This window comes from Camellia sinensis, chromosome 14, assembly GCF_055761805.1.
Source record: "Camellia sinensis isolate YWXY chromosome 14, ASM5576180v1, whole genome shotgun sequence".
NCBI classification, from domain to species: domain Eukaryota; kingdom Viridiplantae; phylum Streptophyta; class Magnoliopsida; order Ericales; family Theaceae; genus Camellia; species Camellia sinensis.
In genome coordinates this window covers 38210747-38223476 of record NC_138974.1, presented here as the reverse complement: position 1 = coordinate 38223476, position 12730 = coordinate 38210747, and the positions used below count along the sequence as shown (strand labels likewise).

General features: G+C 32.3%; 1 protein-coding gene across 4 annotated transcripts; it reads right to left on the bottom strand.

Moving 5' to 3' along the window:
- Positions 1-1530: 1530 nt before the first annotated feature.
- LOC114321479 (flowering locus K homology domain) lies at positions 1531-11855 on the bottom strand. 4 transcript variants are annotated; one of them, XM_082904245.1, is made up of 9 exons: positions 11688-11766; positions 11317-11430; positions 10369-10644; positions 9361-9536; positions 6741-6990; positions 6139-6287; positions 5295-5576; positions 2949-3143; positions 1531-2125 (listed from the first exon to the last, which is right to left on the bottom strand). In XM_082904245.1, the coding sequence occupies exons 4-9, from the start codon at positions 9451-9453 to the stop codon at positions 1925-1927; spliced, it is 1170 nt and encodes a 389-aa protein (XP_082760371.1). In that variant the 5' UTR covers positions 9454-9536; positions 10369-10644; positions 11317-11430; positions 11688-11766; the 3' UTR covers positions 1531-1924. The 4 variants fall into 4 exon arrangements, with proteins under 4 accessions (XP_082760371.1, XP_082760370.1, XP_082760369.1 ...); XM_082904244.1 differs by lacking the exon at positions 11317-11430 and having other exon boundaries at positions 11688-11823; XM_082904243.1 differs by lacking the exon at positions 9361-9536 and having other exon boundaries at positions 11688-11778.
- Positions 11856-12730: the final 875 nt, after the last annotated feature.

Sequence of the window (12730 nt, the reverse complement as noted above, 5' to 3'; positions counted from 1 at the left end):
TTGTATGTGATTCTACTTTTTTTCACAACTGGTCAAAATCTCATGCTGATAATGTATTATAAAACTAAAGAAAATAAAGAAAAAGGAGCCACAATGGAAGAGGAAATAAAGAATCACGCATGTAATACACAATTTTTCTATCTCTACGATATTATGTAAACTCACCTATTTATAGGTGATAAATCCTTCACTATTCACCACCATTCACCCCATCATGTGGTTTACCACATGGCATATCACACTACCCACATGGTAAAACTTTCTCCTATTTTCACTTTGACCCAAAACTCATTAAAATTCCAATTGTATCTCTTTTAATGATTATTCAAATATTTCACAACACATTACACCTTGTTTGGTTACCATGGATGATAATAAGAAAAATTAGACCCCGAATGGAAAAAAAATTTAATTCGGTTTTAAGTGACATTCTCACCCTTTTTTTCCATCATGATTTCTCATCATTTTTAATATTTGTAAAGCAGGATGAAAAATGGAAGGAAAACAGTTATCACAAAAAAGTTTGTCTAGTTTAGTTCAGTTTTAAAATTATTATTTAAGTATAGAGTTATGTTTTAAAAAATAAGTTTTTAAAATAATTTTTGAAAAAAGAAAATTTATTTGATTATGAGTTTTAAGGGCAAATTACATATACCTCCCTCGAGGTTTAGCAAAATTACAGATACCCCTGAGGTTTGAGAAATTACAGATATTCCCCTAAAGGTACTATTTGCATAACAAATTAGGGGGCCAATTGTTATGAAAATATAAACCTGAGGAAGGTATCTGTAATTTCTGAAATCTCAGGGGTATCTGTAATTTGCTTGAGTTTTAAAAAAAAATTTAAATTGTATTTTGAAATTATTTTGAATTAATTTTTTTTAAATATTTTAAAATTTTCTTAATTTATTTTTTATGATAAATATTTTTTATTTATTTTATTGTGCATTGTATTTTCTATATTTGTAGATTATAATTTTTTAAAAATATTTTAAATATACATTCTTTATTTTAAATATTTTATTTTTTTAAATACATTTTTATTTTTTAAATATATTTTTAATTTTTTAAATTATAAAAAAAATTATACCGCCCATATACATCTAAATTATAACAAATTATTTAACTAATATTTAAAATATAATAAAATAATTTTTTTTTAAAATATGAAATATAAAAAATATTTTTCTTCAAAAATAAAAAATAAAAAATAATTTCAAAAAACAAAATTAAAAAAATATTTTCTTATTATTATTTTTTTGTTTTGAAGGATAAGATTTTAAAAAGAAATTTGAAAAGAACTTGGCTATAAATTTTGAAAAATATTTCTAAAAAGAGTTTTGAATTGACTATTTAATTATAAGTTATAATTTTTTTTTGATTGGAATCATGAATCCAAAGTAAAACTAATGACAAAATCTGTTACTCCCAACAGAAGTGGATGAAGACCTGCTGGACACTTCGGAGTACCTAAAATGTCCCCATTATCACACACTAATCATCAGCAGAAAAACTCAAAAGCTATCGACATTATGTAAACTAAGAAAGTTCTCACTACTCATACTCATTCGCGTAGAACATTTTGACAAGTCACCGAACAGTCTGACCATACAGAACAGCAGCCATAGATGGCAATAGGATTCAACAAAAACAACAGAAACATACTACTAGCTTTGAGGTATGAACCCAAATAGCAATTAAACAAGTCGAAAGCAAAGGGCTTGAATTGGCTCAAGCCCAGTATTCTGCCTAGGTGATAAAACAGAAATTAACAAAAGTTTTTCCATAAAGAACATTTCTCACTATGATATTTTCTTCACTGCCAAGAACCATCTTACATTCTTCACGTGAACCAGTAGCACAGCACGTGTCAATATCCAGAATGTTTCATCACAACCTGACTAGGCCAAAGATGTCAGCCTCTTTAATAACCATAGTTGGTCCCATAGACGGCAGCATAGTCTGGATACTCTGCATAGTCTGCAGTGGGAGCATGGCCGGCATGACCACCAGGGTTAGATGGCGGAGATGCATACACTGGACCTTGACTAGGATAGTTGTATGCTTGGCCGGTTGGTGGAGCTGTGGGGTTCTGTGTGGCACTAGCAGCTTCAGCGAGGGAATTCTGCATATCATGTAAAAGAGAGACAAATGTGTAATCAATTTGCTAGAACAAAAAAAAAAAAAAACTAATCAGTTTGAAGAAGGGCACATTGGGTGGCATTAAGCATACTTTGCAGTCATGACATTTGAGACAAGTATCACAGCTAGTGTAATGTTTCATAATTAACACTTCCGTCTATGCTCATGGTTCTTTAATTTTTAAGTTTCCCAATCTTTTTTTCTCCTATTCAAACCAACCAAATTTCATTCCTACCAACAAAAATTTGATACAATAAACTAAAATTCAAATCTATACAAAATTACTTAACTCTAGTTAGTAAATGTATAATTAACAAAAGATTACAAGAAAGCTTAACTCATACTTGGTATTTTGATAAGTATAAAAAACTACAATTTGACCTTAGATAAGCTACATACCTAAAAGTAGTTAATAGATATTACTTTTCCTACAATTTTTCCCATTGTATGGATATATTCTAGAAACGATTATAATCATGTGCAAGCAAAAAGGAAGATTAAACAAAATATTTGGTGATTATCAATAGCAAAACAACAAGATATTAAATAATTCCAATAACAGGCATATGCAACCAGCAATAACAACAATGAAAAAAAAAAATACTACAAATGCAGTCTGACACCTAAAGTGAATAGCAAATGCCTTCCAAGGCAAGAACATTTCAACCCTACATCGTAATAAATCTGAGTGTAACCATGGGTGAGATAAGATATTATTGACAACACTCAAACACAAGGATCAAGAAAGAAGCCAAGGGGAAAGAAAGCAAAATCAGGCACATAGAAGTGCTAAAAGAATCGGACACCTGAATCAACTGTTGAGCAGTTTGGACTTGTGATGCAGATCCATTTATTTCTACAGTCATCTCCCCAGGCACACCCCTTGTTTCCTGTATTGCAATGCTTGCACCACTGGCCCGGCGTATATAGCTAATATTGGCACCGGAGTTCCCAATTACAGCGTCTGCATATGATAGAGGAATTTGCATGGTCTGTGTGACCTACAGAACAAATAAAACAATAACTGTGATGCAGATATACCTCTGATGTCAAAATCAAACAAAATCAAGTGGAGTCGAAGCTATTGTAGAACAATGGCTGAAATGCTACCATGGCATCTACAAATGGTGCAAAGGTGGGCGCTGAAAGGCTTGATTCTTACTGTTGACCCACTGCCTGAGTGGTACAGGGGCAAATAGGAGAAGAACAATAAAGACAAACATGCAAAGTATTGCAAGTGATATGGAATTGAAAAGATTGCATATAACCTTCCACAGTTAATATCTAGAAAAGTACACCAAATCATGAACAAACTTCTTTTTACCTAAGTCTTAAAAGACAACTTTTTAAGCCAACTCTCTAATCAAAATATCTTCTTCCATTTCCTTGTTTTATATTAGAAAATTAAAAAAAATAAATAAATTAAATTTGTTCCTTTCTTCTTGATATCATTATTTCTAAAGGAACTATATGTTAAATGAAGCAGTGAAAAATAAAATTCAAAGCAATACCAAACACTGCAACGTACAAGTGTACGTGCTTTCTTTCAACAAACCTAAATAGAATAAAAACCAAGTCCAAATTCAACACAAGGAAAAAAGGAATTGATATTTGAGAGAGAGAGAGAGAGGAAATCATTGCAATGCAACAGATTAATAATTTAAAATATCAGCATCAAGGGGCAACAAGGAAAGAATTTTCTGGCATTCCAATTTCCAACTCCATAGGGATGCAGAGATATATATGTTCTTCATTATCACGTTCCAGTTTCCTTCAGGGTGGGAGCTATGAAACTTGTCACGTTATAACATAAAGGAAAAAGGGCTTATTTCAGCTTTGCGAGTTCTTTTTATTTTTCTCCCCATACTGACACACACACAGGCATCAAGAAGGAATCAGAAAACTCAAACGGCAAAAGGTAAATATTTAACAGACCTGTAAATCAAAGCCAGGGTCTGCCCTTTCAAAAAGCCACATATTTGTTCGAGAAGTTAACTTGCACTCTACTATGAACAAAAACAAATTTTGTGGAGAAGTTAATAGGATAACTATTCTATTAAAAAAAAAACTCATTGATACCTAAGTTTATTAAATAGTCCTAACAAATTATTGAACAACTCAGTCCAAGATGCAGGGTTCTTAACTTTTTTATCCCCAAATTATAAAGTTGTTAATACAACTTCAACAGTATGTCTTCCAATCAAATTTGATCAGGTAAAGCAGTTCAAAACAGCATTTTAGTCTCATCAACTGATAGCCTTACTTGCATAAATACAACCAAAATAAATATGAAAAAAAAAAGGAAAAGAGAAAGTCAGCCAAAAAGAATTGAGGCCTCGTTTGTCAACTATACATTTTAGCCAAAAAACTAAAAAGCCAAAAAGTTACCATAAGTTGTCACATCACTCTCTCTATTTTTCTGCACATCTTTTCATAAAAAATCAAAAAATTATTAAAATAGCCACTTTCCAAACGAGGCCTTAGTAATATCACATACTGCAAGTTAAAACAAATTATCTTCTCGAAAACATTGTGCAGAGAACTTTTAGCACAACGTTAACTTCACAGAGATTTTTGATAAACAAGAATTTTGCAAAATTATCCATTGGCCTCAATCTTCTATGCACATGTGCCTTTTTTGGAGATTTGTAAAGGGCAATTTGCACAATGCACAGTTATCCCCTAGAAAATATTATTTAGAAAACCTTTGGAACAATGATGGCTTTTAGACAAAATTTTTGAAATATTATCCCTTTTGCCTCAACCTTCTATGCACATATGCCTTTCTGGGGTTTCTAAAGGGACTGGTTCCATTTTTAGCTTAAAATAGGCATTGGTAATTAGTTATTCATTCATATTATGCAAAGTAATTTGAACCCTCACACAATCAACTATAATTTGGTAATCAATACTTGCTTTTGGTATTTGGTCAAAGAAGTGCTTTAGCTTTTCTTTATTAAAAAATGAACAGAAAAGGAGAGATAAGAACCATACAACACAATTAGGTGACACGCTTCAATTTAGCCGCAAAAGGTTATTCCCATGAGTTTGTAGAACCCCTCATTTAGCAATTTCCTCTGTTATAATCTTTATACACCAAAAAAAAAAAAAAAAAAAAAAGAAGAAGAAGAAGATCAAGCAAAGAATAAAACCTTCGTAACAACTGATTGTTGTGCAGGTGCAGCAATAGTTGTATGAACTCCCATGGATGCATCTCTTCCATAAGCAGGTGGTCCTTGACGAGGCTGCTTGTCCAAAGGAGGCATGTCTGCTGGTGGATAATAATTGTCAAATTGACGCGGAGGCGGCATGTATTGAGGATTAGGCATAAAACCAGGTCCAACACCAGCATTCATTGGAAAACCTTGAGGAGGTGGGCCCCAAGTTTGGTGTGGGGGTATGTTCTGGTTTGCTTGAGCATTTGGCATTTGCATCTGACCAGAGACCAGAAATCATTAAATCACATGTGTGCATATAGACATGATAAGAAAGTACATATGACCACGATGTGTTTATAACATCACTGAAATTGAACACATCAGCTTTACAGAATTTATATGCAATTTTCAGGGTGCAAAGCATCATTTCTCTCAAGGAGGGATAGATAACTTAGAGGGTTAATATTTCTAAGCGCAATATCAATCTAAAAAAGTAGTATCATTCAGCCTTCTATTTTCTTGACTAAGTGGGGGAAGGGCTGCTCAACCTGCCTAGTTTCAACTTGACTCGCTCAATATTAAAATTCAATCCCAAATTTGAATCGAAAACTAAACCAACAAAAAGCAAGGAGGTTGATCCCTACAATTTTACCTACCAACCTACTGCCACCCAAGCCCAGCACTGGATCTGCTATCACCGAGCATTTAGGCTCTTTTAGTTCTAAAACGCCGGTTTTGACAGCCCACCTCTCATTCGCATGAGCCCATCTGATTACTACCTTAAGAAATGACATTCTCCACAAAAATACGTGAAAAGAGGCTAAAGAACAAAACTTACTTGCATTTCAAACATTGAAATAACACCCCGATCAACCAAAAATTTCCTGAGATGGGTTGCAATCAGTTCAACAGCTTTATGGACACCTGCAGGGTCCCCTTGTACCTCAACAACACTATCGTCTGGCAAAGCAAAAGGTGGAATGTTTTCTGCAGCAATTTGTTTCATAACACAGGAGCACCAATCAATATATAATGTATACACTATCAAAGCTAAAAGAGTTCAAAATTGAAAAAGATTAATCATGCAAATCATTCAGAGCTATCACATGATATTCCAATTATCCCAAAGAAAGTCTCTCCTCTAATTCTTATTCATGCAATAAAAGCCAATAAACCACTCGACAGGTAAATGAAAACATTTTAGAATAAAAGTGGTAAGGGGGAGAAGAGGTTCCTCTCAATTAAAAACAAGGAGCAGGAAGGAAGAAAAGCTTATTTCAAAGTAAAAAAGTCCCCTAGTGTAAGTCCCAAAAAAGAAAAACATTGATAAGGGGAAACAACACAAGCTACAGGAAAAATATCATACAGACACAAATGCTAGTTTGTTCCATGCAAGCAAGTTACAAAAACTACTAGGCAGAAGAATGATCTGAAAAAAACCTTCTCCAAGAACACGAATGTTACAACCAGAAGCATCTTGAATAGACTTTATAGTGCCACCCTGCTTCCCAATCAAGCTTCCAGCTTGTGTAGCTGCCACCAGAAGCCTTGTGCAAACTATCCTACCAGCACCAGATGGAGTATGAGCTGGATCACTGTCTACATCAATAATACGTTTATGAACCTTCAGTAAACCATCCATGGCAGGAGGAATAGAGACACCTGGTTCTTCCTTCGCAGAAACCATCACCTAATAAAGGAGCAAAAATTCCCAAAAATTACCGTCAACAGAATTGCCAAATTAATTTCCGTATTCAGATTCAAACGAAACAAGAATCACTGGACATGACGCAAACATTTTAACAGTAAAAATTCTCAGTTGGTATCATAAGGATTAAAACCGACTTTTATTAAATCTTAAACCCATTAACTAAGTAAAAATTGCAAAATAATAATAATAAAACTAAATCTACATCATACAAGTTAATCGATATGAAGCAGCTAGGGTCAACAATCTAATCCTAGTCTGCACCATTATGACTTGTCTAAATCCAAAATGAGCTTGACCTTTAGCAACAAAAAACTTTTCCAACACTGGGCCACCTTTGCCATTGTTGCTGCCAGCCTGCCACAACAGCGTCCCTGTTAGGTGAAACCCGGGATGAAAAGGTAACAATAGAAGGAGTTGAAGACCACCCAAAGAACTCCACACATGTTCTTCATAGATGTGCCCCCATTAAGTGCAGAGTTTATGTGTAAGTGTACATTCATATGCAAAATGATGGCCATGTTTGGTTTGTGTTTATGAAACTATTTTCTGAAAAAATAGAAATCATCAAAAATATATTTTTGAATTTTAAAAATTTATTTTTGTCCTCCAAAAAGATAAAACTACATAAAAACGATAATTGCTTTTCATTTTTTCATTTTTTTCACGAAATTAATTTTTAGTTTTTTACAACAAAAAAAAAAAATCAAACAAATTTCTGAAAATCAAACCAAACATGGCCCATGTATCTTGAAACACAAAGGAGATGTTCCTCAAATTCTCCACCACTGTTTGTGAAATTCATACAATACCAGGAATATTTGCATATAACATCTATATATGTGTATATGTCCGTGTACACAATTTGCTTATTATATGTATATGTACATCAATATAGGTACATGTATATATGTATATATTCCTGGTATTGTTTAGTCGATGAGTGATGCTATTGAATTGGTTGAATCTGGTGGTGTGGTGGTTGAATACAATGGTGCTGGTTACACAGTGGCAAAAGGAGGAAGACAATGTTACATTGGGGAGAGTATAAAAGTATTATTGCATTTTCAATTACCAGCCTTGTGAGGCCAAATAATGGCTATTTTTAAATGTAAAGGAGGTGAAGTGCAAAATGGTCAAACCATGAGGGCATAAAGTGGATTGCCCCCCTTGTTTAGCAAAAACCAAAAATAAATCTATGTTTGGTACACACATCCTTTTAAAAAACATATAAAATATTAATTAATTAATTATATAAAAAAAAAAAAGGCATGTTTGGCAAGTTTCCAGAGGGGGTGATCAGGGTGAGGGTGAGGGTTGATGGAGGGGTGGGGAAGGGAGAAGGGAATGAAAACTTGTTTAGAAAACAAGTGAACACACCCTTTTTAATTCTACAAATTTTGGACATTCTATGAACTGCTGCCATTTTTGGAAACAAAAACCCATGAAGCACTGACACTCTAAAATAGGTGTTGTAGCAGTATTTCAAGCAAGGCGGGGACATGTTTGTGTCCCTTTATTTAATTAATTTATTTTCAGGGGACCTACCAAGGACATGCCAAGACAAGCCAACTAATTTTCCCCCCTCTTCTTTAATGCTTTTTGTGGATTTTGGATATTATAATTTATTACTTTTGATAAAATTTAAATAATTAACAAATCATCCATACAAAAGTTTGGATGGTAGTAAACATCATAACCACCAGTTTTTGGAAACACAAAATCACAATCAACTACCATAAGTATACAATCAGATACGGGCAACCAACTACACAAGTAAATCTAAAATATAAGACATCATCCAGCTTATTCAACCTCTGAGAGTGTAAACTAATCAACAAGGGTAAGAGAAACAAAAAGACCGTTCTGTCCACAGTATCATATTTTATTTAATATTTATTCTTGTATAACTAGTTGACATGCACAAGCCTTCGTGTTTGAAACTTTTAATCTTTTAGACAGATGCATCAGTAAGCGTTAATAAATGTTAATTACATTTTAATCACTTTTAACCAACCATGCTGACTTAATTTCCAATTCGACGAAAAGAAGCGCACGCTATTTTCTAGGGACAGTTTGGAGCCTTAACGGATAATTTACGTTGCTCATAACGAAGTGGATTGGACCAAAAATTGTTCCATATTAAAAATTGTAATAAATTTTGGTCAAGTCTTACTCGTGCTATGTTACAGTACACTAAATTGGCAATCTGTGCTTTAAAAAAAGGTAGAAATTTATATGCTATTAAGAATACTGCATCTTATTATTGTCAATTATGAGTTTTTTTGGGTTTTTTGGTAGAATGTTTAGCAATGTGTGGCAAGACACCAATCGACCAAGTTCTGAAGTTACCAGAAATAGTGCACAGCTTCTTGGTACCACTGTCAGCACATGAAATTTCTGACAGTTAAGTCCGAAAAACTTTTCAGCACTTCTAATGCTCATGCTGATCCCTGCAATCTGGATCTTTGTTCTTCTAAATTGAAGCACTTTGGTGATTGAAATGTTGCCTTAGATTTGCGGAGAACCTGCACACATTCATTTTGGTTATTGTGATGAACACACTTTCCTTATATTTCCTGTTGTTTAAAGTTAATATTTCTCTTCCTTGTTTCTTGCTGTTTGTTTAAATATTAATTTGACCTTCTTAATAACCAATTTATCTTGGATGATAAAAATGGTTTATTATTTGATAACTTTACTAATTGATATGATACTCTTTTACAAGTCTTAACCAGTTCTAACTAACTATTAAGTTCAGATTTAACAATGCATGTTTAGTCTTCTCTCTCCAAGCAGCTCTAGCTGGAAAATGGCAAGCAATAGCAGCTGCACCAAAAGGTTCCAGCAAAATCAATGGCTAAAATCCTAAAAGTATGGTGAAACAACCTCCTTAAATGGTGAAATGTAAACATCTAGTAATAATGATGTTTCCAGTCCCTGAAAATAGTTTCAAGATAAATATGAAGCAGCTTGCATCTATATTATGCTTGGTGAGAAATTTGACAAAATAAAACTGCAATGACTAAAGATTTACAAGAATCAGATAAACAAATTAACCAAGTCAGATGCACTGGAGAGTATGGCATTTGCAACATATTACAAAATTGTATTTGACAAATTTGAGCACAAGTGTGTGTTTTCTCCTTTAGTTTTTGGTTGCATCAAAACCAGGTTCAAATTAGATAGAAACAATTCAGTGACTAATAATCCATAAAACCACGAATGTATTACTCAACAAAAGGACTATTAGTGAAACAAAACAAGAAGACACTAAAATTAATCACACATAAAGTAGCAGTTTACTCATCATAGTCCCACATGTTAAACATATCATCTAGTAATATAAGGAAAACTCACAGTTCTTTCCGTAGTCCCAGGTGGACCATCAAGAATCTTTATACGAGCCCTTGTCTCCTCACAGGTTTTTTTAATGTACTCCCCCTTGCGGCCTATAATGCCACCAACCTTCTGTATAGGAACCAACATCCTGAAAACATTCTCTCCAGGCCATCCCGGCCACTTTGGTTCTCCAATTCCTCCTGAATCATTTTCAGATCCTTGTATTTCGGGAGGATTTGTGTTCTCAGGCATACCACCCATGTCGTGTTCATTGAAATTTTCCTCAGCCATTTGCTGAACAAGAAATCAATAGAAAATAATAAGCATAATACCAAACATCAAAATAGTAAGAGCAAATATGCCTCCTATGGGAACAAAAAAAATATTCACAAACAGCTTCACCTTCTAAGAACTGGCACTAAGCCATTTAAAGATCAAATGAAAAAACCATTAAAACTACATAAACCAAAAAAGAAGAAGAAAAAAAAAAGTAGCCATAAAACTATTCAGAATTGTCCCAATCAGACAGTGAGTCCACTTTTACCTATTCTATCATCTCAAATACGCTTTGTTTATGTGTTTTTTTTAAAATTTTATTTTCTTGTTATTTGAAAGTAAGATGGAGTAAATTTTTCTGGATTTTTTTGGTAGGCAGAGTTAGTCAACTAAAAATCAATGTTGCCAACAAAACTAGGGGACTATTCTATCATCTCAAATACGCTTTGTTTATGTGTTTTTTTTTTTTAATTTTATTTTATTGTTATTTGAAAGTTAGATGGAGTAAACTTATCCGGATTTTTTTTGTTAGGCAGAGTTAGTCAACTAAGAATCAATGTTGCCAACAAAACTAGGGGGAAAAAAATCAAATAAAACAATGGACTATTATTTGCATTATTTTTGTATATCAGACACCAACAAGTGGTAAAATATCTAAGGCTCAACAACATATTTCTGGTTTTCACAAACCTTTTCTCAGCAACCAAACTCACCAAACTTTTCTCAAGAACCTACAAGATTAACATAAAATTTCAAAGAAGCTTGCGCCCAAAAGACTGAAAGCCCAACGGAAAAACCAAAACCCTAGAAAAATAAACGACCAAAAAAGCAATCAGCAAAACCCTAGAATCCACAAATCCACATAATATAAACCCATTAACGCTAAATAGCATATACATGTATCATACAGCGATAATATTAAACCCTAGAACACAAATGCGAACACGAAAATAAGCATAATCAAATTACACAAAAAAACTAAACAATGTAAATGGAATATGAGTTTGAAAATGAAACGCATGTGAATATATATATATATATATATGCATTTGGATACTTACAGCAATGGACTGTTAAGCTCTCAAAGGAAACGAGTCGAAGCGAGCGAGCAACCGACAGAGAAATCGAGGCTCTGTAATGAACCAAGCGAATAGGTCTTGTAAAGTAGCAGAGAAGGTGTTTGGATAATTGCTTTTTAGTCCCTCCACGTATCTTATTTGCGAATTTATATCATAAGTTTAGTTTTGCAACCCAAATAAAACCCGCCTTTTTATATTATTTTTTATTTTTGTGTCAAAAAAAATTTAAGCAAAGCAACTTTTCCTTCAAAAATAGTTTTATAGTTTTTTTTTTTTGAGTAAATTATAAATATACACAAATTGTTCTATGTAGTTATGGAAAATATTATAATTTTTTATTTAACAAAATTAACAGAAAAAATAAAATTTGCAACTACTCTCTTAAAACAATAATAAAATTTAAAAAATTATTAATAATTGAAATATATTTTTAATATCATTAAAAACGGTCAATTAATTTAATGATTTATTAATAAAATGGGTCATTTGTTATGCAATTAAAAATTAAAAAAGGCATAATGTAATTTTTAAAATTACTTAAGTCAATTCGTATTTTAAACAAATTCTAGAGAATGTATTTATAATTTATCTTCTTTTTTTTAAACGGAAACAAATTGTCAAATAAAATTTTGATATTTTTTAAAAATAAAAATAAAAACTTTTTAACTTGTCATTTTTATAAAAGAAAAAAAATTGAAACTGATAATTTTTTTATCAAAAATCTTTACACATATATTTATAAAAAAGTAATTATATATAATATAGTTTGGGGTGATTTGGAAAATAAGTTAAAAGTTGACTTTTTTATTTTTTATTTTTGTCTTTTTTGTCTTTTTATGTGTGAAAAATATAAAAAGTAATCAGTGTGTTTACTTTCAGTTTTCTGAATTCAATTTTTTGGAAATCGAGTTTTTGTTTTTCGTTTTTTTTTTTTTTTGTTTTTAGCGAATATTTTTTAAATTTTAAGTAATTTTTTTACCTTTTTAGATACACTTTACTTAGATGTATCTAAATAGTAAAATATT